Source organism: Protopterus annectens, chromosome 13.part0, assembly GCF_019279795.1.
Source record: "Protopterus annectens isolate FY-2018-M chromosome 13.part0, PAN1.0, whole genome shotgun sequence".
NCBI lineage: Eukaryota > Metazoa > Chordata > Ceratodontiformes > Protopteridae > Protopterus > Protopterus annectens.
Genome location: NC_056747.1, coordinates 749,528,130 through 749,553,982, shown reverse-complemented (window position 1 = coordinate 749,553,982; position 25,853 = coordinate 749,528,130). Strand labels below are relative to the sequence as shown.

At 41.9% G+C, this 25,853-nt stretch overlaps 1 protein-coding gene across 7 annotated transcripts in view; it reads left to right on the top strand.

Moving 5' to 3' along the window:
- The window catches only part of MYO18A (myosin XVIIIA), a 2,129,602-nt gene that overhangs the window by 1,839,425 nt on the left and 264,324 nt on the right, over window positions 1-25,853 (top strand). For all 7 annotated transcript variants that reach the window (XM_044054445.1, XM_044054444.1, XM_044054446.1 and 4 more), the window contains one exon: window positions 22,787-22,924. In XM_044054445.1, the coding sequence (XP_043910380.1) occupies window positions 22,787-22,924 (138 nt within the window). The remainder of the gene's footprint in view (window positions 1-22,786; window positions 22,925-25,853) is intronic.

Sequence of the window (25,853 nt, the reverse complement as noted above, 5' to 3'; positions counted from 1 at the left end):
GGCTCCAGAGAGTACCCCTGCATTACCAGGCTATAATTCATACCACACCTTTCGGCCACCTAACCTGGACCGAAACACTAAAGGCAGAGGGAGTCCATAATCATTAAGGATATCCACACCTCCAGGCTAGTTGCACAGCATAATGCATCCAAGATTATCCAAGTGCAACTAACTCTGGGCAAGACCGCAATCCAAATTGCAACTTGCTACAGACCCCCCACCATGCCCCAGGATTCCCACTCCTCATTTCTTGATACACTGGAAAGTATTAGGGTACAACCCAACACCCTAATAATGGGCGATTTCAACTACCCCACCATTAACTGGGAAAACTACTTGTGTACCAACTCTTTTGCTCAACGTTTTCTGGAATTCATAAATTCCAACTGCTTGGATCAACTTATTCACACACCCACCAGGGGCAGCAATATCCTAGACCTGGTCATTACCAACATGGGCAACCAGTGTTCCACACCAGAGGTCAGTTCCTCGTTGGTCAGATCCGACCACAAGCTAATCACCCTAGACATCCTGCCCCCACCCCCAATTAGGGAAACCACCGTAAAACACTTCTCCAAAGCCAACTTCACGCTTCTTAAGACAGAAGTGGCAAACTTCACGACACCCATGCTGACGGACAATAGCGGTATGACTGCTGAATCCTACACAAATGCACTTTATAAGTGCATGGATTGTGCAATCCCTAACAGAACCAAGATGCTATCCTCCAAAAAAAGGAAGCCAATCTGGTGGTCTACTGCCATAAACAAACTCTACAACAGAAGAAAGAAACTGTTGCAAAAAATAGTAAAATCCCATGATTGGAGAAACTCCCTGGTCAGCCTCAGTAAGAAGCTGAGATCCCTCATAAAATCCTCCAAAGCTAGTTATGAAAACAAAATCGCCACTGACTGTAAAGACAACCACAAAGCATTCTACAGCTATGTCAAGAATCTCAATGGCAACACTCAGATCTGCTCTGAGTTACAGCACAATGGCACTAAATATACAGAACCAACTGATATTGCCAACATCCTGGCAGATAGGTTCAATGCTAACTTTACCCCCCTGTCATCCCCTAAAGGGCCCATCTGTATACCAGAAGAATGCAAGGTTCCTGTAGTCACGGCTGCACAGGTAAGAAACACACTATCCAAAGCCAAGAACACAGCATCCATGGGACCTGACGACATCCCAGGCTGTGTTCTACATAAACTACAGAATGAACTGGCACCCCACCTAAGTACCATGTTCAATCATAGCCTCACCTCAGGCTATGTGCCCACTGAATAGCGCACAGCAACAGTTATCCCACTCCATAAAGGGGAAGCCACCACAGACCCCGGAAACCACTGCCCCATTAGCCTAATGAGCCTGGTCTGCAAAGCTATGGAACTTATAAACAATGACATTGGTAATCTCCAAACTCAGGACCCCTCCCAGTTCGGGTTTGTAAAAGGCAGATCATGTCTCCTAAACCTGATAGACTTCTTTGAAGCAGTCACCAAAGCCGTAGATGTGGGTAAGGTGGTTCACACAGCCTATCTAGACCTCGCCAAGGCTTTCGACACCATCCCCCACTCTGGAATTATAGATAAACTCACTAAACTAGGTATAAATCCCTATGTCACAAGATGGGTTGCCAACTGGCTCACTGACAGAACCCACACTGTGAAAGTAGCAGACTCCAAATCCAACTTCAGACCAGTGACAAGTGGCGTACTACAGGGTTCAGTCCTGGGTCCTCTCCTGTTTGGTATCTACTTCTCTGAAGTACAGGCCAACACAGAAGGTCTTTGGCTAATGAAGTTCGCAGATGACTTCAAACTAGGAGCCATAATCAAAACTCCAAAAGATGTGGACATCCTACAAAAGGGCCTCGCTGAGACAGATGCCTGGTGTCAAAGCCATGGCCTCAAGCTCAATGCCAAAAAGTGCATTGTCATCCCTTTTGGTAAAAACTCAGTACCCATGAACTACCACATAGGCGGTAGTCTACTTAACACTGAAAGTGTGATAAGAGACCTTGGGACACAGGTGGGACAGTAGTCTGTCTTTTGATAATCACATCGCCACACTAGTCAGGAAATCCTTCTACGTGGCACTCCTCATCACAAAAGGTTTCTCATCCAGGAAAAAAGAGGTCATTGTTCCCCTCTACTCATCACTCATTAGACCCATTATAGAGTACAATGCCCCTTTTGGTATGTACCTCACAAGACATCTACAACAACTGGAAATACCTCACAAAGAGGATTACCGGCCTTAAACAGATGCCCTATGCAGACCGTCTCAAAAAACTGCAGCTTTACTCCGTTGCATATCGCCTACTCGGAGGCGATTTCTGCCTAACACACAAAGCTATGTCAAACCCAGAGCTTTTAGACATGCTCCACTTAATGAAATCCCAATCCCTACGAGCTACACGGTCTAGGGACCTAAACCTTGTCACCACAATAAACAGAACATGCTGGAGGGATAGATTCCTTTCCCAGAGACTTCCCATACTCTGGAACAAACTACCTATCTATATCAAACAAAGCTCTTCATGAAAAATCTTGATGATTGGATGGGAGATAGGAAATGGCACAGGAAAATTATTTTCTTGGGTGGCGAAAGCCAGGGTACCTTTGGCTAAGCTTATATAGGCCCTAGGGCCAATCGCCTAGTACCTACCTATAAACCTATATAGGAGCTGATGTAAATCAGACTCCTATATGACATATCATGTTTTTGCTGGGGGAGCACAATGGCACGAAAATTACAGAATCAACTGATATTTCCAACATTCTGGCAGGTAGGTTCAGTGCTAACTTTACCTCCCTCTCACCCTCTAAAGGGCCCATATCTATACAGGAAGAATAAAGAGTCCCTTCAATCACATCTATGCAGGTAAAAGCTGCACTCTCTAAAACCAAAAGCATATCATCCATGTATGACAACATCCCAGGCTGCGTTTTACATGAACTTCAGAATGAACTGGCTCCCCACCTAAGCACCATGCTCAATCATAGTCTCACATCATGCTTTGTACCCACTGAATGGCACACAGCAACAGTTATCCCACTCCACAAAGAGGGAGCCACCACTGATCCTGGGAACTATCGCCCTATTAGCCCGACGAGCCTGGTCTGCAGGTTCATGGAACGTATCATCATGGAACTCATAAACAAAGACATTGGTAACCTCCAAACTCTGGACCCCACCCAGTTTGGGTTTGTGAAACCTTCTGAATCTGATCAACTTCTTTGAGGCAGTCACCAAAGCCGTAGACGAAGGTAAGATGGTTCACATAGACTATCTTGACCTTGCCAAGGCTTTTGACACCATCCCCCATTCTGGAATTAAAGCTAAACTCACTAAACTAGGTATAAATCCCATTGTCACAAGATGGGTTGCCAACTGGCTCACTGACAGAACCCACGCTGTAAAAGTAGCAGACTCCAAATCTGACTTCAAACCAGCGACAAGTGGAGTACCACAGGGTTCAGTCCTGGGACCTCTCCTGTTTGGTATCTACTTCTCTGAAGTACAGGCTAACACAGAAAGCCTCTGGCTAATAAAGTTTGCAGATGACTGCAAACTAGGAGCCATAGTCGAGTCCCCAAATGATGTGGACATCCTACAGAAGGGCCTCACTGAGGCAGATGCCTGGTGGCAGAGGCATGGCCTCAAGCTCAATGCCAAAAAGTGCATTGTCATCCCCTTTGGTAAAAACTCTGTACCCATGAACTACCACATAAACGACAGTCTAGTTAACGCCAAATGTGTGATAAGAGACCTTGGGACCAAGGTGGACAGTAGTCTCTCCTTTGATGATCACATCTCCACAGTAGTCAGGAAATCCTTCTGTGTGGCACACCTCATCACAAAAGGGTTCTCATCCAGGAAAAAAAGAGGTCATTGTTCCCCTCTACTCGTCACTCATTAGACCCATTATAGAGTACAACACCCCTTTTGGAATGTACCTCACAAGACATCTGCAGCAGCTGGAAAGGCCACAGAAGTACCTCACAAAGAGGATTACTGGCCTCAAACAGATGCCCTACACTGACCGTCTCAAAAAACTCCAGCTTTACTCTGCAGCATATCGCCTACTCCGAGGAGATCTCTGCCTAACATATAAATCTATGTTAAACCCAGAGCTGTTGGACATGCTACATCTAAAGAAATCCCAATCCCTCCGAGCTACACGCTCCAGGGACCTAAACCTTGTCACCACAATAAACAGGACTTGCTGGAGGGATAGATTCCTGTCCCAGAGACTTCCTATACTCTGGAACAAGCTACCCATCTATGTCAAGCAAAGTTCCTCATTAGCACTCTTCAAGAAAAATCTTGATGAGTGGATGGGAAATAGGAAGTACACCCCTGGGATCACTTCTGTGGCTCTGTTCGACAGGGGCACAGGAAATTAACTTTCTTGGGTGGTGTAAGCCAGGGAACCTTGTTGGCTAGGCTTACTTAGGCCCTTGGGCCAATAGCCTAGTACCTACCTATGAACCTATGAACAAGATGCTCATTTTAAAACTAGCTGTATTTTAACATGGATTGCTGTCCAGTCTGTGTGTTCCATAGCATGTTTATGGGGATTTATCATGTATATCAGTTTTAAAGGTTTTTGATAAAGGTGAACTAATGGGGGGAAAAAAAAGAAAGAACTACCCAAGTTGAAGAGATTTTATTTTTGGTTTTAGTCTAATAAATTTTCCCCTTTCCTGACGGTGTTCCCCAAGGTCTTGGATTACTTAACATTTACTCAGTATTAAACTGTTTTACTGTTCAGTCAAGTTGCAGAGTTTTTCCTTGTCACCTTGTTTTCCTTGGAAATGCACATTTTTATCTTCTTTCAGTGAAACATTTTTGAAAATATTTTCACCTCAGTCTACCTAAAGAAGGGCTCTGTTTCCCTTTGGGATTTAAACATTGTTCAAGTAATGCTGGAAAATCACTTTTGATCCAATTGTTTTTTTTTTTGTTTTTTTTTTCTTGTATCATTTTAATGGTTTTCAATTGGGAGAAGGTGATGTTTGATGCTGCATGTACTATGAATCTTTTGGAACCCCAAAAGTCAGTGCCCTGCGATTCATGCTTGCTTCGACAAGGAGAAGGCCTCTTTTTTTTCACCACCACTTCTTTCTTGTCTAAAAAAATGTCAGATATTGCTCTTTATTGTAAGCTACATTTTTATCCTTTTAGGCTCATCTTCAAAATGTGGGCAAAAGAATTTTGCATTACATGGATTCTCAAATGACTAACCCCTCAGTCTAAGGACTTTAGGAAGGCAGACCAACCACTTACATCCATTAATTCTAACTGAGTTAAGTCCGTAGGTAAGCAGACTGTTTCCAGCTGGTTGGCTAATTATAGTAGGGTTTTCTATGACTCTCTTAACGAGATTGTGAGTTTCACTGTTAGGAAGATTCTAGCTGTTCCACTTTTATATGGGGGGTTTCAAGGGAAGATGTTTGTGAAGCAGCTATTTAATTATTTCCACACACAATTACCAACCTTTGTTGTTCTAAAGCTTGAGTATTTGATACTGCCATAGTTCTAGGCATGCTGGCAGAGGCGTTCACCTCTTCAAATCTATAGCTTTAGTAATCTTCGAAAACATTACGAGTACTAGAAGACCAGTTTTGTTTCAATTCCTAAAGAGTGTTGTAATTGTTCTGCCCTAATATGGTAGGTTGTTATGCTTTTGCCACCATTGCTGTGAATCAGTGTGCCTTTATCTTTGGCTCTGCAGTTTATTCGCAACCTTTCCCTTCTTTGAAAAAAATAGTTGCATGGCACCCTGTTCTTATTAAACTTTGTTACGTTGTCTGTCTCATCTCTTTGTTCTAAAGGATGCATGTTTACTGCTCTGAAGTTATCTTCTTAGGTCATGCTCTCTTCGTGTTTCACTGTTGCAGTCATTACATTTGGGTTATCTGCTTGCAGTAGCTCTCAGTCGGCCTGATTAACAAAGTCTTGGGTCCTGCGTCGGTTGCTATCTCTTCTTCCGTGATGTCAGGTCGTCAGAGGTATAAAACATGCAGCCGATGCCATTACATCCGTCTTTCTTGCCATGCAGTGCCCGAAGCAGAAGCAGTTCACAAGTGCCGGTCGGCCAACTACTGAAATTTTTGTTTTCGAGTTTCAGAACCGAAGTCTTCAACTAAAGCTAAGTACCCCGTTGGGGAAACTTTTTTTGCTCCTTACCGATGTCAGTAAAAGTTAATAATTGCATTTCTTGTTGAAAGAAAATACCTCACAAAGATTTTCATTTGTACTGTATTCCTTGTCTAGGCCCTGACCACGACGTACCTTGCTGTCAGTTTTGTGCCTTATTTAATCAACGCGTCAGTATATTTTTGCCTCTAAATATTTCGTTTCTCGGTTCAATTATCCAGAAATGTTGTCGGTTAGCCATCTGACTACCGGAATTCTGAAAAAGCACAAAGATAAAGACAGAGACAGACCACCTAGGTCCAAAGCTGCCGACGACGCTTCTCCTAAGCCAGTCGCCAGTTCGCCTGTACTCAATGAGGTGCTTTCACAACCCGATACCCACTACTTGTGATTCACAGGCCTCTACTGAGATCCATTCGGAGTCCAGTATGTCGTGAGATGCTTCAACTGTGGAACCTGCAGATGTCTCTATCTTGTATGGGTCCGGAGCCGCTGTGCAGGCGTATTAAGCCAACGCCTCCTTCTTCTTTAAGGCCTAAACCTCGAACCATGCCTAAGAAACCGACGCCCAGGCCGCATGCACAGGCTTCTAAGCCTAAAAAACAAATGATAAGAATGGCTGAAGATCTTATAACTCTAATCAGGGGAAGCCAACCACCTAAGAGACCTAGGACTGAATTTGTTTATGAATCCTCTGATCAGGATTCTTCTGATGATCTGGATTTACCCATATCTACTTATGAGGATTCTGATGCAGAGGACTCTATTCCCTCTACTCCCCTCCAGAGGATTTTTCTTTTGGTGAAACCTTACATACTCTAAGGGATCATTTCCACTGGAAAAGCCAGGATTTTTCTGATTCAAAAAAGAAGCTTAGGTATTTCTTACTCCTGCCTCAGCATAGGCCTTTAGCTATACCTCCTGTACTAGACATTGTTGATGATGCCTTTTTGGAATCTAGTTTGGCCCCTGATTCTTTGCCTCCTGCTCTCAGAAAACCTGATGCTCACAAGTTCCTTTTTAAAAATCCTATTGCGGATCTAGAGACTATTTCACAGGGATCCAAGGGCATTAAGGCTTCTACTGCTAAAAATCCTACCCCCTGTGATAGAGACTCCGGGGCGTTGGATAGATGGGGTAAGAAGGTTTGCACTTCTGCAACCTTGGCCATTAGGGCCTTAAACTGTCAGTTTCATATGTTAAAGTATCGACAACATGTTATTGGATTGCTTAAACAGAAAATGACGTTGATTCCTGACTGCTGAAAGTAAAGAATTACAGGATTTAATGCATTCTGCTGAACAGGTTGGAAAACATACTTTGCAATGTGGATTTGATTCATTAGAGGCCTCTTGCAGGGCTGCTGTGACTGGGTCTGTACTCAGAAGGCATGCTTGGCTTAAGGAGCAGTCTTTGCCTGATCATGTTAAAGCTAAACTGTTGGATGCTCCCTTAAATCAGGACTGCCTGTTTGGCAGCAAAGCTGAGGAAGTTTTTAAAAAGATGGAAGATAAAGCTAAATCTATGCAAACTGTTAAAGATTTCTTACAAGTTCAGCCTCCAAGATTTAGTAGGCATTGGCCCTCTAAGAATTGGTCCTTTCCAGTGCCTTCCAGGTCTTCTCAATCCAAACCCAGACACAGCAGAAACCCCAGGTTTCAGTCCCAGGGTACGCACAAAAATAAGCAGTGGGGGGCTTCTGGATCCAAATCTGGGAGTAGTAAGACCCCCCCCTATGGAAAACTGTCTCAATGACTTCCTCTTAAAACTTCCAAGCACTTCTCAACTGAATGCTCCTTTAGGCGGAAAGATTGGCCTGCAGGCCAAAAACTGGGAACTCATCACCCAGGACAAATGGGTCTTAAATATAGTGTCCCAAGGATACAGATTTCGCTTCCACACATTACCAACTACAAGGGAGTGGCCAGATCTCCCCCCAAATCAGTGGGCAGAAACCCAAAAGCAAATTCTTTCTCTCTTAAACATGTTGGTATATGTTCAATTGGTACCAGAAGAGGAAAAGGGACAAGGTTTTTATTCAAAACTTTTTCTGGTACCCAGAAAAGACAGTTCATGGCGTCCTATCCTGGACCTTTTTATTCTAAACACATTTTTGGTGATCCCAAAATTCAAGATGCTGATTCTTCACCAGTTGCTTCCTATGCTTGCCAAAGAGGCTTGGTTGGCAACACTAGATTTAAAAGAAGGATACCTGCACATCCCTATAAGGGAATCTTGCAGAAGATACCTATGCTTCAAAGCAGGCTACACGCACTATCAGTTCTCTGCACTGCCCTTTGACTTATCTACTGCGCCTAGGGAATTCACAAAGTGCCTAGCTCCAGTCATTGCATTTTGCAGGTAAAGAAATATTCAAATATACCCATACCTGGACGATTGTCTAATTCAGGCAGAAAGCCAGGACATACTTTCGAATCATCTAGCTTTTGTACAAAGGGTGCTGACTTGTCTGGGGTACACCATAAACGAAAAGAAATCACATCTGGCACCCTGTCAACAAATTATATTCCTGGGAGCAAGCTTGAATACAACTTCCCAGATGGCTTTCCTCACGCCAGAGAAACGGATTCATTTGACAACTTACTTCAAACAAGTGGCCACAAAAACCCAGCTATCTGCAAGGCAAATATTGCAAGCCTTGGGGTTCATGGCCTCCTGCATTCTTCTAATTCCATATGCAAGGCTGCGTATGAGGAAACTACAATGGTATCTAAAAAGCCTATGGTGTCAACATTCTCAGGATCTAGAAGCAATGATTCCTATCATACCTTGCCTATGCCTAGAGTTCCTTTGGTGGGCAGAGGCCTGCCACCAAAACAAGGAATTACCATTCACTCTACCCCCTGCCACCCAAACCCCAACAACAGACGCATTAGACTATGCATGGGGGGCTCACCTGGCCGGGAAGTGCATTCAGGGCAAATGCAACCCAAGTCAAATGCACCTGCATATCAATCAAAAAGAAATGTTAGCTGTACAGAATGCTCTGACAGCCTTCAAGGACCACATTCTTCCAGGACAACTAATGGTAAAGACGGACAACACCACTGTTATGAGGTACATAAACAAGCAGGGGGGCACACATTCTTACTCCCTATGCAGACTAGCCATGGCATTGTGGAACACAGCCTTGAGCTACCAAGTGAATCTACAAGCTCAGTTCCTGCCAGGAAAACTAAATACACTGGCAGACAGACTAAGCAGAAACCTCATGGACCCACATGAATGGAAACTGGAACCAAGGTTTTTCAACATGTTGACAAGCAAATGGGGGGGGGGGCCCAGATATAGACCTGTTTCCCTCCTCCCAGAACTATCATTTGGACAAATTTTGCACAAGGATTCCTCACAAACAAGCTTGGAAAGTGGATGCTCTGTCCTTCAGCTGGAAAAACCTATCAGTTTATGGCTTTCCTCCTCTGCCTCTGCTCTCCAGAGTACTACCAAAGATCAAACAGGACAAGCCAAGGATGATTTTAATTGCACCAGACAGGCCACGTCAACACTGGTACCCCCTTTTGCACAGTGTGTCACGGTTGGCACCTGCCTTAGACCCCTTCCCTGTTGTCTCAGCAGGAGAACCAGGTTCTGCACCCTCTGTTTCTAACACTGAACCTAGCAGCCTGGCTAATTACCTAATCTCTCATTTACCATCCCTCAGTAAACCAGTGATGGATATCATTTTAGAGGCAAGGAGGCCTAGTACTAGAAAATGTTATGCTGCAAAATGGAAAAGATTCTGTGCCTGGAACCAATCTGAAGGGATGAGCACAGCAAGGCCCAATTTACCTAAAATTTTACAATATTTAACTGAGATGCTTCACAAGGGCTTGTCCTTCTCCTCCATCAAAATTCACACCTCAGCCATTTCAGCTCATTATAACACAGAACCTCCCCTCTTGTCTCACCCACTGCTCTAGCAGTTCCTCAGAGGGGCCAAAAATTTAAGGCCACCCAGGAGAGCTCCAACTCCAGCCTGGGACCTTAACTTTGTTTTGATGAACTCACTCTTCCTCCTTTCGAGCCAGCTGCTACTGCAAATTTAAAATTTCTTTCTTGGAAAACAACATTCCTTTTAGCAATCACTTCAGCAAGAAGGGTATCTGAATTACAGGCCCCTTATGGCAGTGGAGCCTTTCATCATCTTTCATGTGGACAGGGTGTCCCTCAGAACCAATCCCTCCTTCATGCCCAAGGTGATATCCAGTGTGGCCCTTAATTAGTCCATTCATTTGCCAACCTTCTTTCCTAATCCACAGAACAGAGGGGAACGGATACTGCACTCCTTAGATGTGCACAGACAACTTAGATTCTACTTGGACAGGACTAAATCTCAAGGCATTTGCTGCAGGGACAGAGGGGAAGACTATTTCAAAGCAAACCATTTCTAAATGGATAGGCCATTGCATTCATTTCTGCTATAGGCACCGTGGAAAACCTATCCCACAGGGCATCGGACCCCACTCTACCAGGGCTGCATCTGCCTGTACAGCCTTTCTCAGAGGTGTCCCCACCAGGGACATCCTAGAAGCTGCTACCTGGAGTTCTGTACATACTTTCACCAAACATTATCATTTACTAATTTTCTCTAAATCCAGAGATGGCTTTGCCACTGCAGCCTTGCAGGGCCTTATAGCTGGTCCTAATGCTATTTAAATTCCTTCTCCCAACCTTAGCTTTGGGAATCTACCCAAATGTAATGACTGCAGCAGTGAAACATGAAGAACATAGTACAGTTGTGTGCACTTACCATAAATGTAGATGTTCGAGTGTATTCATTGTTGCAGTCCTGGTTACCCTCCCTCCAGCCCCGTGACTTCTTTTGGCTTTACCTCTACTTTCCTTTACTATGCTTAAAAGTTTTTTGGTGTATTTGCTTTTTTGTTGGAGGTATAACCTTGTATTTGTTATATATTTAATTGCTTCCCATTAGGGGGCACCGGACATCTGGGGCAAGAAAAACTGATGTAATGGCGTCGGCTGCATGTTTTATACCCCTGACATCATGGAAGAAGAGACAGCAACTGACGCAGGACCCAAGACTTTGTTAATCAGGCCGACTGAGGGCTACTGCAAGCAAATAACCCAAATGTAATCACTGCAACAGTGAATACACTCGAACATGTACATTTATGGTACGTGTACACAACTGTGCTTTCCTTTTTGCCCTATCTGTACCTGTACCTGCAAAAATGAATACAGTATGCAGTAAATGTCTTAGCAACTTTAGTACCCCTTTACCTGCTAATTATAGTTTTCTGTAATTGGGGCAGTTATTAGATTTTTGGAAGCCCCAGTAAGCTTAAACATGGAACCCCCTCCCCAGGACAAGACTCTTGCTGCTACACTGTTATGCTACCTCATCACTGCCTCATCTTAATCCCACCATCACCACCACACCCCAGTAGACTCTGCTGATGTGTATCCAGCCTTCTCTACTAAAATACAATAGATTATTAGCTGCAATATTGCTAAATTCTGACACCATTTTTTGTCACATCAAGGTATCCAGCTGTACTTAAAACAGCATATATAACATATATTTGAAGCAGTGTCTGAAAACATTAGTTCTTTTCTGCAGTCCCAGTCACTGTCTGGGAGACATTGGGGTGAAGAGACTATCTGAAATTTATTGCGTAAAGTGCATCATTTTCAGACAATGCCATAGAACGAGCTTTTTTCAGTAATCTTACAAAAAGCTGTCTGTGTATGTGGGGAAGGGGCATTTTGCTAATAAAACACTCTGTATACATTTGAAATAACACTTTTTCAGTATGTTTAATGCATTTCTTAATGTAAAAATGACTAAATAACCGCTGTTAAGTGGCTCCATCAATTAGCCAGTGCACTGGTATGGTCACTTAATATCATCCCAAATCTTTCACTTTTGTGTTAGCTATCATTTACATATGCTAGGTGGTGTTTATTTTTTATTTAATTATAATTACCATTTATTGTTTTTTAGAATTTGTGCAAAGTACCAGTATTAATTAGTTGCAACTGTGTGTAATTACTGCATGCATCTTTTCATGTATAAACCCTTCATTGGCATAGACAAGTAGGCCAATGTTGTATACAGAGACTGTGGCAGTAGTTGAGGTACATAGTGCAGTGCAACTTAATTTTCCTAATCTGAATGATGTTCATCTCACATTGCTGCAGTCCTTACACTTGGGTAGTCCGCTGTCCTCGGTCGGCCCGAATATCAAAGTATTAGGCTGACGTCGGTCAAGGCGCATTAGACTGACATCAGGACGTCAGGGTACAAATGCGCATGACCGACGTCATATCCTCAGTCTTTTTTGCCGCATGGTCCGATGCAGAAGCAGCGTTGCAAGTGCCGTTCGGCGTTCTGAAATTTTTCGAATTCGGAGTTTCAGACCGAGTCAAAGTTGGCTAAGTACCCCGTTGGGGAACATTTTAGTTTTTTCTTGCCTCAGTGGTTTACCGGATGTCAGAAAAAGTGAATAACTGTATTTCTTGTGGGAAACAGATACGCATAGAGACTATCATACTTTGTGTATTCCTTGTTTGGGGCCTGAGCACGGCGTTGTTGGGTGTCGCTTTTGTGCTAGGTTCAATAAGCGCACTATTAAGCGAAGGTTAGATTGTGCCAGGTTGGTCTTTGGGAAGCGGTGTAATTATAAGATGCCGTCGGATGCTCCGACGCCCGCTTCTTCGAAGAAGCGCAAAGACAAAGCAGCTAAACCCAGGCAAGAAGAGTCGTCCGTACCGGACGCCGGTTCTTTAGAGGCGTCAGTGGAACCGGTGGTTCCGCCAGAGGCTTCTCTGGAGTCCCAGGGGGAGACTTTGTTATTGCAGGATGTGGCCTCTCAGGAGGCAGGTCAGGCTGAAGGGGCTTCTCAGGTTACTGTACTCCCTCCCTTCCTAAGGTGGTTAGGCCCTCTCCTTCTGTTTCTAAGGCTTCTCCCAGAGGCAGGCCAGGTTTAGCTTCTGTTGGTGTCACTCCTAGTTCTCTGGATCTGTGCCCAAGAAGCACATGCTTAAAATGGCAGAAGATTTAATTACTTTGATTAGAGGTTCTTTGCCCCCTCCAGATAAGAGGCCTAGGGTGGAACCAGAGTTGGGGAGTTTTGAGCAGGCTTCAGATGTTTCAGAGTCTTCGGCTGAAGACTTGCAGGAGTACTCTCCTTATTCTGATTCTGATGCAGATGATTCCACTCCTTCTGCTTCTCCTCCAGAGGATTTTTCTTTTCAGAGACTCTTCATTCCATGAGGGAACATTTTAAGTGGGAAGGTCAGGACTTCTCTGATTCCAGGAAAAGGCTTAGGGAATTTTTGCTTTTACCCCAGCATAGGCCTTTGGCTATACCTCCTGTTCTGGATGTTGTGGAAGATGTGTTTGCAGAGGCTTCTCTTAATCCTGATTCTTTGCCTCCTGCTCCTGTTAAACCGGATAGGTATTACAGGGTGCCTGAGGCTCATAAATATCTCTATAAGAGTCCTAGGGCGGACCCAGAAACTGTTAGTCAGGGACCCAAGGGTGTGAAGGCCTCTGTTGTAAAAAATCCGGTTCCTCCAGATAAAGAGGCCAGAGCTTTGGATAGATGGGGAAAGAAAGTCTATACTTCTTCCACCTTAGCTATGAGGGCTTTGAATTGCCAGTTTCACATGTTGAAATATCAAAACTATCTTCTTTCTCAATTGAAGTCTAAGGTAGATGCTCTGGCGGAAGGCATTGAGTGTAAGGAATTGCAAGATTTAGTACATGTTTCTGAACAAGTGGGTAAGCATTCTTTACAATGTGGTTTTGATGCTGTACAGGCCTCGTCTAGGGTGGCTGCCACTGGGTCAGTTCTTCGCAGGCACGCCTGGCTGAGGGATCAAAATTTATCTGAGCATGTTAAGACAAGGATTTTGGATGCTCCTTTACAGTCTGATGTGTTGTTTGGTTCACCTGTAGAGTCAGCCTTGAAGAAAATGGAGGACAAGGCTAAGTCTATGCAGACTGTTAAAGATTTTTTGCAAGTTCAGCCTCCGAAGTTTAGTAGGAATTGGCCTGCTAAGGGGTGGACGTACCCTTCTTATGATTCACAGTCTAGGGGTAGATCTAGACGTGGTAGGGGCAGAGCTCAGAGCTCCTTTAGACCTAGAACAGGGAGTTCTCCTGCACATTCTTCGGGTGAGGGCAGGGGCCAGTCCTTTCGTAAACAGGCCCAATGACCTACCTTTTCAGCTGCCAGATCCTTCTCACATGGCAGCACCTTTGGGAGGAAGGTTGGCACTCTTCAAGGAAAATTGGAGTTTGATTACCCAAGACAGATGGGTATTAGATATCATACACCAAGGTTACAGGTTTTATTTCCATACCTTGCCTCCTTTCAAAGGCATGCCGGACATTCCTCCTCAGCAAAGACTAGAGGCTCACAAACAAATTTCTCTGCTGCTCCAAATAGGGGCCATACAACCGGTCCCTCTGCCAGAAGTGGGCCTAGGATTTTATTCTCGCCTGTTCCTAGTACCAAAGAAGGGGAACACGTGGAGACCAATTCTGGATTTATCTATCCTCAACACTTATCTGGACATTCCCAAGTTCAAAATGTTGACGTTACAACAGCTTTTACCTCTGCTGGGCAAAGATCACTGGATGGTGACTCTGGATCTCAAGGAGGCTTACCTTCATGTTCCTATCAGGCTAAATTGCAGGAAGTATCTGCGTTTTCGAGCTGGGACTTCTCATTATCAGTTCTCTGCATTGCCCTTTGGCTTATCTACTGCGCCCAGAGTGTTCACGAAGGTTCTGGCTCCAGTGATAGCTTTTTTCAGGCTAAGAGGAATACAGATCTATCCTTATTTGGACGATTGCCTGATTCTGGCCCAAGGAAAGGACGAACTTCTTCATCATTTACACTATGTGATAGCAGTGCTAAGATGCCTGGGGTATTCTGTGAACGAAATAAAGTCCAGTCTAGTACCCTCTCAGGACAGGTGCTTTCTGGGTGTGAGACTGAATACAGCATCCCAGATGGCCTTTTTGACCCCGGACAAACAAAAGAATCTTTCTCTGTACTTCCATCAATTGTCTCATCAGTCCAGGCTGACTGCAAGGACAGTCCTTCAAGCCTTGGGGTTCATGGCATCTTGTATTCTGGTGCTTCCCAATGCCAAACTGCATATGAGGAAGCTACAATGGTATCTCAAAAATGTATGGACACAGCACTGCCAAGATATGGACACTGTCATTCAAATAATACCTTGCATTCAAAAGGAATTTTTGTGGTGGGCTCAGGAATGTCACCTAAACAAGGGACTCTCTGTGACCCGGCCAGAGGCAAGTCAGATTCTAACGACAGATGCCTCAGACAAAGCTTGGGGAGCTCATCTAAATGGAAAATGGGTACAAGACACGTGGCCTGCCAGACTTCAACATCTACATATCAACTTGAAGGAGATGTTAGCAGTCCAATTTGCATTAATAGCTTTCAAGGATTTACTTCTTCCAGGGCAGGTGTTGGTTCTAACAGACAACACAACTGTCATGTGGTACATCAACAAGCAAGGGGGAACACATTCTTATCCTCTATGCAGACAAGCAATGATTTTGTGGGAGACTGCTCTCAGTTTACAGCTAAATCTTCAGGCAAGGTTTCTGCCGGGAGCACAGAACTCCTTAGCAGATGTGTTGAGCAGGCAAATTATGGATCCCCACGAGTGGAAATTGGATCCTGATGTATTTCAGAAATTGACAGTGTTATGGGGAACTCCAGACATAGATCTGTTCGCTTCTCCACTAAACTACCAGCTGCCAAAGTTTTGCACAAAAAGGTTTCATCCCACAGCTTGGAAAGTGGATGCTCTTTCATTCAATTGGAGCAAGCTTCATGTGTATGCCTTTCCACCTCTCCTCCCAAAGGTACTCCTGAAGGTCAGACAGGACAAGCCAAGGATGATTTTGATAGCTCCAGATTGGCCTCGACAGCACTGGTACCCATTACTGAGAAGTCTGGTACGGGAGCCTCCATGGCCTTTACCTTCGATTCCACACCTGCTGTCTCAGGAGAACAGTCATTTACTCAATGTCAAACTTCACTCTCTTCACCTAACAGCCTGGCATATTCTGTTTTGAACCCTGGAGGGTCTCCGCTTCCACAGCAAGTTTTGAATGTTCTTTTGGAGGCCAGAAGGCCTAGTACAAGGAAAGTGTACGCTGATAAATGGAAGAGATTTTTATTTTGGAGTACAGCGAAGGATTTTGATGTTTCTGAGCCTAATTTAAGTGTGGCTCTTCAATATCTTACTGAGTTACTGGACAAAGGTTTGTCCTTCTCTTCTATTAAGGTTCATGCTGCAGCAATTTCTGCTCACTATGACTGTGACCCGCCATTGTTTTCTCATCCTTTGTTTAAGCAATTCCTTAGAGGGGCAAAGAATATAAGACCCCCACGGAGAGCTCCTACTCCTGCTTGGGATCTCAATTTTGTGTTGGAGAAACTCACTCTACAACCTTTTGAGCCTGCAGCTACTGCCGAGTTGAAATATTTATCATGGAAGACTGCTTTTTTGTTGGCCATTACCTCTGCAAGAAGGGTTTCTGAATTACAGGCCCTTATGGCAGTTGAGCCTATCTTAATTTTTCATAAGGATAGGGTATCTTTGCGTACTAATCCTTCCTTTATGCCTAAAGTGGTTTCTAGTGTGGCTCTAAACCAAACTATTCATTTGCCTACTTTTATGCAAACCCCAAAATAAAGGGGAAAAGATTTTGCACACTTTGGATGTACACAGGCAGTTGCGATATTATTTGAGCAGAACTAAAGGGTTCAGGCAGTCTCAGCAGTTATTTGTTTCATTTGCTTTGGATTCTCAGGGCAAGCCTGTGTCAAAACAAACTATTTCTAAGTGGATTGGGTTTTGTATTGCTTTCTGTTATTCCCATCATGGTAAGGAGATTCCAGCTGGGATTAGGCCTCATTCCACTAGGGCTACTGCCACTTCTACAGCTTTTTTAAGGGGGGTGGCAACTAAGGATATTTTGGAGGCAGCTACTTGGAGTTCAGTGCATACTTTCTCTAAGCATTATCACCTTCCACTTTACTCTAAATCTAGGGCTGGTTTTGCCACTGCAATTTTACAGGGCATTTTGGCAGCTCCTACTGCTTTATAGTTTTGCCATCCTCCCTTACCTCTGCTTTGGGATTCTACCCAAGTGTAAGGACTGCAGCAATGTGAGATGAAGAACATAGTACAGTTTTGTACCTACCATAAATGTAGATGTTCGAAGATCCACATTGCTGCAGTCCAATTTACCCTCCCTCCTTCCCCTCTGTAGTTAGAGGCGGTTGTGTGGGTTGGGTTGTAAATATTGTGAATATTGTATATATTGTACATATGTTTAGTGCAAGGGTGGTTGGTTGTTTTTTGCTGTCTTTTGGTTTTGACCTTTCTGTTTAGGGTCTTCTGACATCTGGGGCAAGAAAAGACTGAGGATATGACGTCGGTCATGCGCATTTGTACCCTGACGTCCTGATGTCAGTCTAATGCGCCTTGACCGACGTCAGCCTAATACTTTGATATTCGGGGCGACCGAGGACAGCGGACTACCCAAGTATAAGGACTGCAGCAATGTGGATCTTCGAACATCTACATTTATGGTAGGTACAAAACTGTACTTTTTTTCTTTTCTGTTTATTTGCAGCCTCTTGACTACTACTTCCCTGCAGCTGTATCACACCTCTTTATCCCTGTTTCATCCTTCCTTATCGCATCTTGTCATTCTCTCATTCATCCTGCTTCCCACTTCTCATTGCATCTTTCACACTTCTCTCCTTTTTATTCTTCTTCTCTCTGTATGCCTCTCTTTCTCCATTTCTATGTCTTCTCCCCATTGTATCTTTTCTTGCAATTGCTTTTTTTAATGTCTTCATACCTCTGCATATAATGATATGCTGCTATCCCTGTAGCATAAGCCGTCTCCTTCATTATGGCTACATCGTATCCAGAAAACTCTGCTAAGCATGATTCTATTTTTCCATCTGTGATTTGACATTTTAATCTGTTTCCTAAACCAAATGATGTCGCATATTTTTGCATCTGTAAATGTGTATGTTTTATAGCATATCCCTTTACCTGTAAATATGTTTTGTTCATTTCTTATATGATCCTATTCACCCGGGCTGTGCCTGCAAATGGTTCACTGAGATCAGTGCACTACTCCGGTAAATAAATAAATAAACTGAAAATTTTAAGGCATTTTTTCAGATTCAGCTGGTCAGTGTAAAAAAAAAAAAAAGATAGACCAAAGGAACCACACTTTACAAAGGATATTGTCATTCAGGTGATGGTCTTGATACTAGGTACCTTGCAATATGTATTATTTTCATCCATTAATGGTCTCTTTAAAATAGTGGATGCTCACATTTTAAGTGCATGTTAGCAGTGCAATACAAAAGACATGACTTTTTGAAACAGTAAAAGCCTTAAGATGATTTATTTTTATTTATTTATTTATTTTTTTTAAATAAGCCAGTAGAAAAGAAAAATATCCAGTGCGGTGCCTGCACAAATACACTGAAAGCAGTAAACAGCAAGTCACATTCATTTAGTGCTTTATACCCTCAGTGTCATCTTCACAAACTTCACTTTTTTCTTTCAAAATCACCCCTTCTTAATGTCTATTATTGTTTCCTTTTCAATAACTCGTAAGTCTGTAAATTATTTTCTGTTAGGAACTTTTACTGTGTTATGCCGAAGAATCTCAAAGTTTATGATAAAATGAGATTTTTTTTTTTGCACTGCCCAAATATTATAAATGGGTGGGTGGGTACTACTCTCTAACTTGTCAGCTTTTAAATGTCAGTAAACAAAAGCTGCCTTTGTTACACCGGGTAGATTTAAGATGTGGGGAAGTGATGGCCTTTCTTACAGAACAGTTTAAAGCAGCTACTTTTTTATTGAAAAATATGTAATGTTAGACTAACCTGTTTTGGGGCATATTAATTAAAGTTATGAAAACAGATGTAATAATTTCATTGGTACAATTTGATAAAACAAAGAAAAGGCCCTACCACTTAATCATTGCATGGATACTGAGAAGTGAGACATGGAGGTTAACAGAACAGCTACCATGTGGTCTCCGATCTGTGCTGTTCTGTACTTTGAATAACACTGCCCTTGTGCTTTACAAAATGATGCCCCCAAGGTTTAATACGTGTGTCATTACTTGTATGATAAATATCTGGACACATCTATTTTTGTCAGAAGAAGGTTTTGTGCATAACATATCTTAATCTGAAATATTTTTTCTGCTACAAACATTTTTAAATAGGAAATAACATTTGCTTGTTTTGTAATATGGCTTTGTATATTGTTTAAACTCACTTGGCTATCTTGTAATTTTTACATCGCAGAAATAAGCCAGGTTCGGTTTTATGATAAATGCTGAGCATTTCATACAGTGAGAGGAAATGCAGGACACAAAACTTTTTTTCTTGTCCTCAGTTTGTGGCTTAGAATATGGCTAGATAGCCACGTATAAGTCCAGAATGCTTATTGTTAATGCAAGCAGTCTCTGAAACCTTGAAATATGTCACTCACATATTGTTCAAAGGAGTAATAAAACTTTGTGTGGGAGTTATATGAACTCACAGATTTTGATTTTAGAGCAATGGTAAGGTGGGAGTGGGACTGTGTTTCCCATGGCTTATAATTAGCCTTGCCATGAGAATTACCCCTTTGGGGTTAAAGGGGTGTGTGGGGGCAGGTTTAGTTCCAAATGTAGTAGACGTCACATATTTACAAGGGAAACATATGCATTTTGGGGTGGAAGTTGCACGGCTCAGCTGAGGCTCTGCATTTTCTCCATGCAACAAGCTAGCCCCTGATGTGTACCCGTTTTTATGTGATACTGTTTAGAAAAGCAGTTTTAGTAATCACAAAAGGAATATCAAGGAAAGTAGTGCTGCTGTAATGTCAAAAAAGCAACTTTGCTGCAGTTAGTAATTGTTTGAAAAAGCCACTTATAGTGTTGTAACATTGTTAAAAGTTTTCATCTTAACAACAGGAAAAATTCTGTGACAGAGAATGGTGTTAAAGTAAACTTTAATTACTGCATTGAAGGGTCAGGTCTTCATTTTTTCATGTTGATTAATTATTATAATGCCAACAGGTTATAAAAGGGGACAAATCCCCATCAGGTAGACTTGATGGATTTAACATTATGAGCCATTAATAGAGACTTTGACAGACCTGTTTTCCAGATCTCCCTAGACCCAGTGGATTTGACCATGTGAAACACTGCTAGGGTCATGGCAGGGCTGTTCTCTTGATCTGGCAACAGGGAATAAACCTATGGCTTATACCTCCCAGTATAACAGAGGCTAAAGGTTGTGGGTGAAGGTTTGTGTCTCATAGTGCAAGAAGCAGGAGGGAAGCTACCTTTTGAACAGAAACTGCAAAGTGCTGACTGCGGTTGCCAGCAGCCATGTCAAGTGAGTAACCTATGCCATAGTTGAACAAAGGTAAACTTGGCATACTCATACATGCTAAACCTAAGACAACATAAGAAAGTAGTGACTGTGGCATATTGTTTTACTTTTGTGGTAGTCACAGGATGAAATGTGGAAGTGTACAAACTTATGCACTTAGCACACTACTTTTTATTTCATATTTTGTGCCCAAGGACCTTTGCCAGGCTGACAGTTTAGATGATGCTTTTGCTTTTAACCAATTTGAGGAAAACTAATCTGGAGCCACAGGTTTCACAGATGTCCAATACGTTTATGTGTATAAACATTGTAATAACATTTTGTTGGCCTTTTGTTCTGCTTTACTACATCGATCACATATATTTAGGTTGACAGATGTAATTGTTTTCATGACAGTTTCCTTCTTTGTGCTGTTTGAAAGGTGCACAGACAACACAAAACATCGTCCTGCCTTCATCTGATTAAACCATTTTTACCTTCTCTCTTCCTTACCTTATTGCCAGTTTCTCTTTTAGTTACTCTTTGTCCTGACTTTAGAATTTTGCCTTTTCAGTTGCCATAGCTGATTACATTGTTTGCTGTACTGCTGTGGAAAATTATAGCATTTTCTGCTCCACTAACCTCTCTCTTAGTGTGAAACATCATTATTCTAAACATTTTAGGTTCCAGCAATTGTGATATAGTTGTCTTCTCTTTAAGTTCATATGGACCTATAGATTGTACCTCCCTAGATATCCCATATTTTTAGTGTAGCTCTCCTTTAACCTTTCTTCCTTTATTCATTTCTACACGTTTAGTGCTTTAATGCCATGTTAGGAATGGGCCTCATCTTTACGTTAGGGCATATCTAAAGTTCATGAAGTTAGTATTTCTTCAGCTTTTAATTTTTGCCAAAAGTGCTATTGTCAGCACTCTGTGTACACTAGCAATTGCTTCCATTTGTAGTTCTTGTGGAGTTACCTTTATTGGCAGTATGTTTAAGTGCAGGTGGAATTTTTTCTTTTGTATTCGTTCAGTTGCTTCTCTTACAATTACTAGAACTATCGGGGTGCCCTTTGCTATACATTGCTCTAGTTTCTGCTTACATGTCCTACATACTTCTCAACTGTCCAGGATTTTTGCAGAATGTCCAAATGTTTGCTTTATATATTTGGTTTGTCCTTCATAAAATTAGTGGTGGTCTGGCAAATCATTAAGTGTTGAAGCCATTAACTAGTGGTGGTCTGGCAAATCATTAAGTGTTGAAGCCATTAACTAATGGTAGACATTTGAGTTTCACACTTCATATTCTTCAAGAAGTGCATGCCAGTGCAAAACTTGTTAATCTAACAACTAAGTTTATAAGAACAATGAGATTTTGGACCTTTGTCTCACCACTTTTTCCCCATTATTTTTGGCATTGTCCAGACTTTGTGTGTTAACAGGTTGAGAGATTCTGATATTTTATAATTGTATGTCTTTCAGTATGCAGGTCACTATAGCTATTTCAATAACTAATGCTACTTTCCCCCATTCAACTACAATATCTATAGATGGGTCCCCTTGACATGGTTGACATTTCAAAATGTCGAAGATCATATGGCCAAGACCATATGATCGACTTTTGAAATGCCGACCATGCGGAACCGGCATTTCCGTACAGTGCAGGAGTGGAAAGATTTCCATTCCTGCACTGTAGTGTGATCTCGGAGTTGGTGTATTTAAGTTACGGGCGGTATATATATATATACACACAACCTCTCTCTTAGTGTGAAACATCATTATTCTAAACATTTTAGGTTCCAGCAATTGTGATATAGTTGTCTTCTCTTCTCGCAATGTATATATACACACACACACACGTATACATATATATCAATATATCTATATGTGTGTGTGTGTGTGTATATATATATATATATATATATATATATATATATATATATATATATATATATATATAAATTTTTTTTCTGCTCTTTTAACTATGGCTAATGGTTTGTCCCTTGTGATCATGCGATATATGTATGTCTTATGCTTTTTTTTCTTTCTGCTATGGTAGATTAGAATGGTTAAAGTCTCAGCTTTGTGAAAAAATAATAGAAAAATTAGTGAATGTTTGTAGTGTGAAATAGTTGAGCTGAAACAAATGTCTACTTGTTTTGCAGTTACAGGCACTACAGTCCCAGTTAGAGTTCATGGAGCAATCCACAGTAGAAAAATCTCTTGTCAGCAGACAGGAAGCCAAAATTCGTGAACTGGAAACCAAACTGGAATTTGAAAGAACCCAGGTGAAACGTTTGGAGGTATGTACTTGCAGGTTATGCCACGCCTGCCATTTTTTTCTTTATTTGTGACTATGCACTTCCCCGGAAAAAGATAGCACTGAGCAATTTCTTTAGACTATTGTTTTTAAACGAACAGGTAGATAAGCCAAAGAAATTAACAAGTCAGTGAGAAAGGGTATCTGGTATGTGTCCATTAAACAATTTGGCACTGTTAAACATGATGCATTTTTAAATGATAAAGTTTAACTGAAAGTAAAGTAATACATGGAAGCTGAACATATATGCTAAATGGACTGTAAACCAGAAAGTTTTGGCATAATGCACAACTTTAACAACCAGATGGCGACCATCAGGTTGAATTTTTCATGATGTCCTTTTTCCATCTGCTGTTTGTTAAAACTGACTCCACACTTCTTGTACTTTTCAGCAATGACATTGGAACGGAATTTGTCTTGACAAAAAGTTTGCTGTTTTTTTTTTTGCATCATTTTTTCTTCAGAATTTTGGCTTTTTGTTATGGTTTTGCCTGTGTGTCTGAGTCACATGATTAAACCATTTTTTGCCTTCGGAAGTGTCAAAACACTTCTCATAAGTGCAAGTGAGGCAGGCAGTGATGTTTCAGGAGGAGCAGTCTTGTGTACGTTTTTTGCCTGCTAAAAGTTTATTTGCCAGAAGAAGACTATATTTTGGCAAAGTTCAACAGAAACACATTGTACGGTTGTGCCAAAATGTTTACAGATATTTTCTTGGTGACCAGGAATCCAAAAGAGAGATTTCTTCTACTTAAGTTTCATAAAAGAAAAAGTAGTCACATTCTATATCATCATTACAAAAGTTGACTATAAAAAAACTTACTTCTCTTCTGTGGAGTTTGCCAGTCAGTAGGTGACATTTTTTTCAGAAAATTAAGTGAAGTTACCATCATCGTTGGGTTATTGGCATAGGGGTGTACTGTGCTGTCAGCAGCTTTGTTGTTGACTGGGCAACCCACTTCCCCAAATATAGAAAAATAGTCCCCTAAATGTAGAGAAATTGCCTTCTCCCCTGGCCCCCTCAGTTCTGATTAAGCCAGTTGTCAATGTCAGCTTCCTTTTAACTGGTGTGTGATTCTGAGCAAGGTACCTTAACCTGACGTTCTCCCAAATCACCTTTTAAAAGGACACATGTATCTAGTGGACTTAACTGGTAAACAAGTAATAAGAAATAAAGCTAGTAGTTTGTCCTAGCACTGCACTGTGGGTATGGTTTTGACCCATTTTCAAGCTGATCAGCATCTGAATTATCCAAGGACTCATTTTTGTTACTTTTGATAAAGCCTTCCTAGACACACATACGTGTATAATCTCCTGTATTCTTATTTTTTTCTTCTAGTGGTGAGCTGCTTTTCTTCTTGTCATGGCACTGTATGTAGAAGCCCATTTTTTTTTCTTGAATTCACTTTCAGGAGCTGCCAAAAGTCCTGCATATAATGTAGCTAGACTCCTTGCAAATTTCAGATAGCTCAGGAGGGGGCACTCTTGAGCACAAGGAGGAAGAAGAAACCAATGAGAGTTTAGAAGTTTTCTTTGAAGTAGAACATGAAAAGCTTAAGTGGTCTAGAATCGGGAGATTCTTCACCCAGGCGCTCTTTTCCTACACCAGAGGCCACTTTCAGTGATTTCCATGGATTTTTTGAGGGGCACACTCTTTTTCTTTGTAACTTTATCTTCCATTGTTGGGGGAGGGGGGTGTACACAAGAATAGGAATGGACCCTGTCCCTTCTGCTTTTTTACATTGTATGATGGGATTAAACTTTTCTGAGTTCAGGCTTCTTACTTTGAGAAAATTCTTTTAAGATTTTTACCACTATTGAAAATTGATTTCATCTCTTTTGTACTTTAGAATTTGTGTCTTTCTTAAATGTTACGGCGACCGGGTAGTGGCTTCATAAGATGAATGCTCATGGCTTGCTCTATCATAACAAAAGATTTCTTACTCCAAATGCTAGACTCTCTCTAGCTCACTCCTTCCTCCTGCCCACACTTCCCTACGCAGCCCCAATACTAACCAATATACAAGCTACTACCATGAACAAACTGCAACAAACTTACCATAAAATTGCAAGATTCATTACTAACTCCCCCTACAACTCCCATCACCGCCTTGCCTTGAACTCATTACAATGGTTTGAATTCCCTCAACTACTGCTACTTTCTCAATTTCAGGTTATTCACTCCGTTCTATACAGACCTTCATCCTGTCCAGCTCTCACTACTCTTGTATCTACCTATACCCCTTCTAAAACCCTCCACACCTCTAACCAACAACTTCTGAATGTAGACCATCCAAAAAATAACACAGGCAAACTGCAATATAACTGCTCTAAAGCCCACACTTGGAACAAGCTTCCTCTGAACATCCGCTTCATCATACACCCTGCACACTTTAAAAAGGAACTCAAACATTATCTTCTCAACACTAAATCACGTCTCTGCTGAGAACCTACCTGATATGTCCCCTTTATACAAATGGTGCTCCTTTCCTCTGAACTCCTGAAAGCACCTATACCTTCATACAAAGCCTATGCAATAAATTCTGATTCACTTGTATATCTCTTAATTAATCACTTGTATATAACTTGTTTTTTTACATAAAAAAAAAACACATTAGGGGTTCATATACTCATTTCTTTGAGAAAACCCTCTTGCTGTAATTTGAATATGTTTGAGTCATAATTTGTATTAATATGTTATGGAGTTGTAATTGGTTATGGTACTCTCTATGAGATGAGATGCATGGCAAAGAGAGAGGTGGCGAAGGATAAGGATCAGGCGTATGAAGAGTTGTATAAAAGGTTGGACACTAAGGAGGGAGAAAAGGACCTGTACCGATTGGCTAGACAGAGGGACCGAGCTAGTAAAGATGTGCAGCAGTTAAGGGTGATAAAGGATAATGAGGGAAACGTAC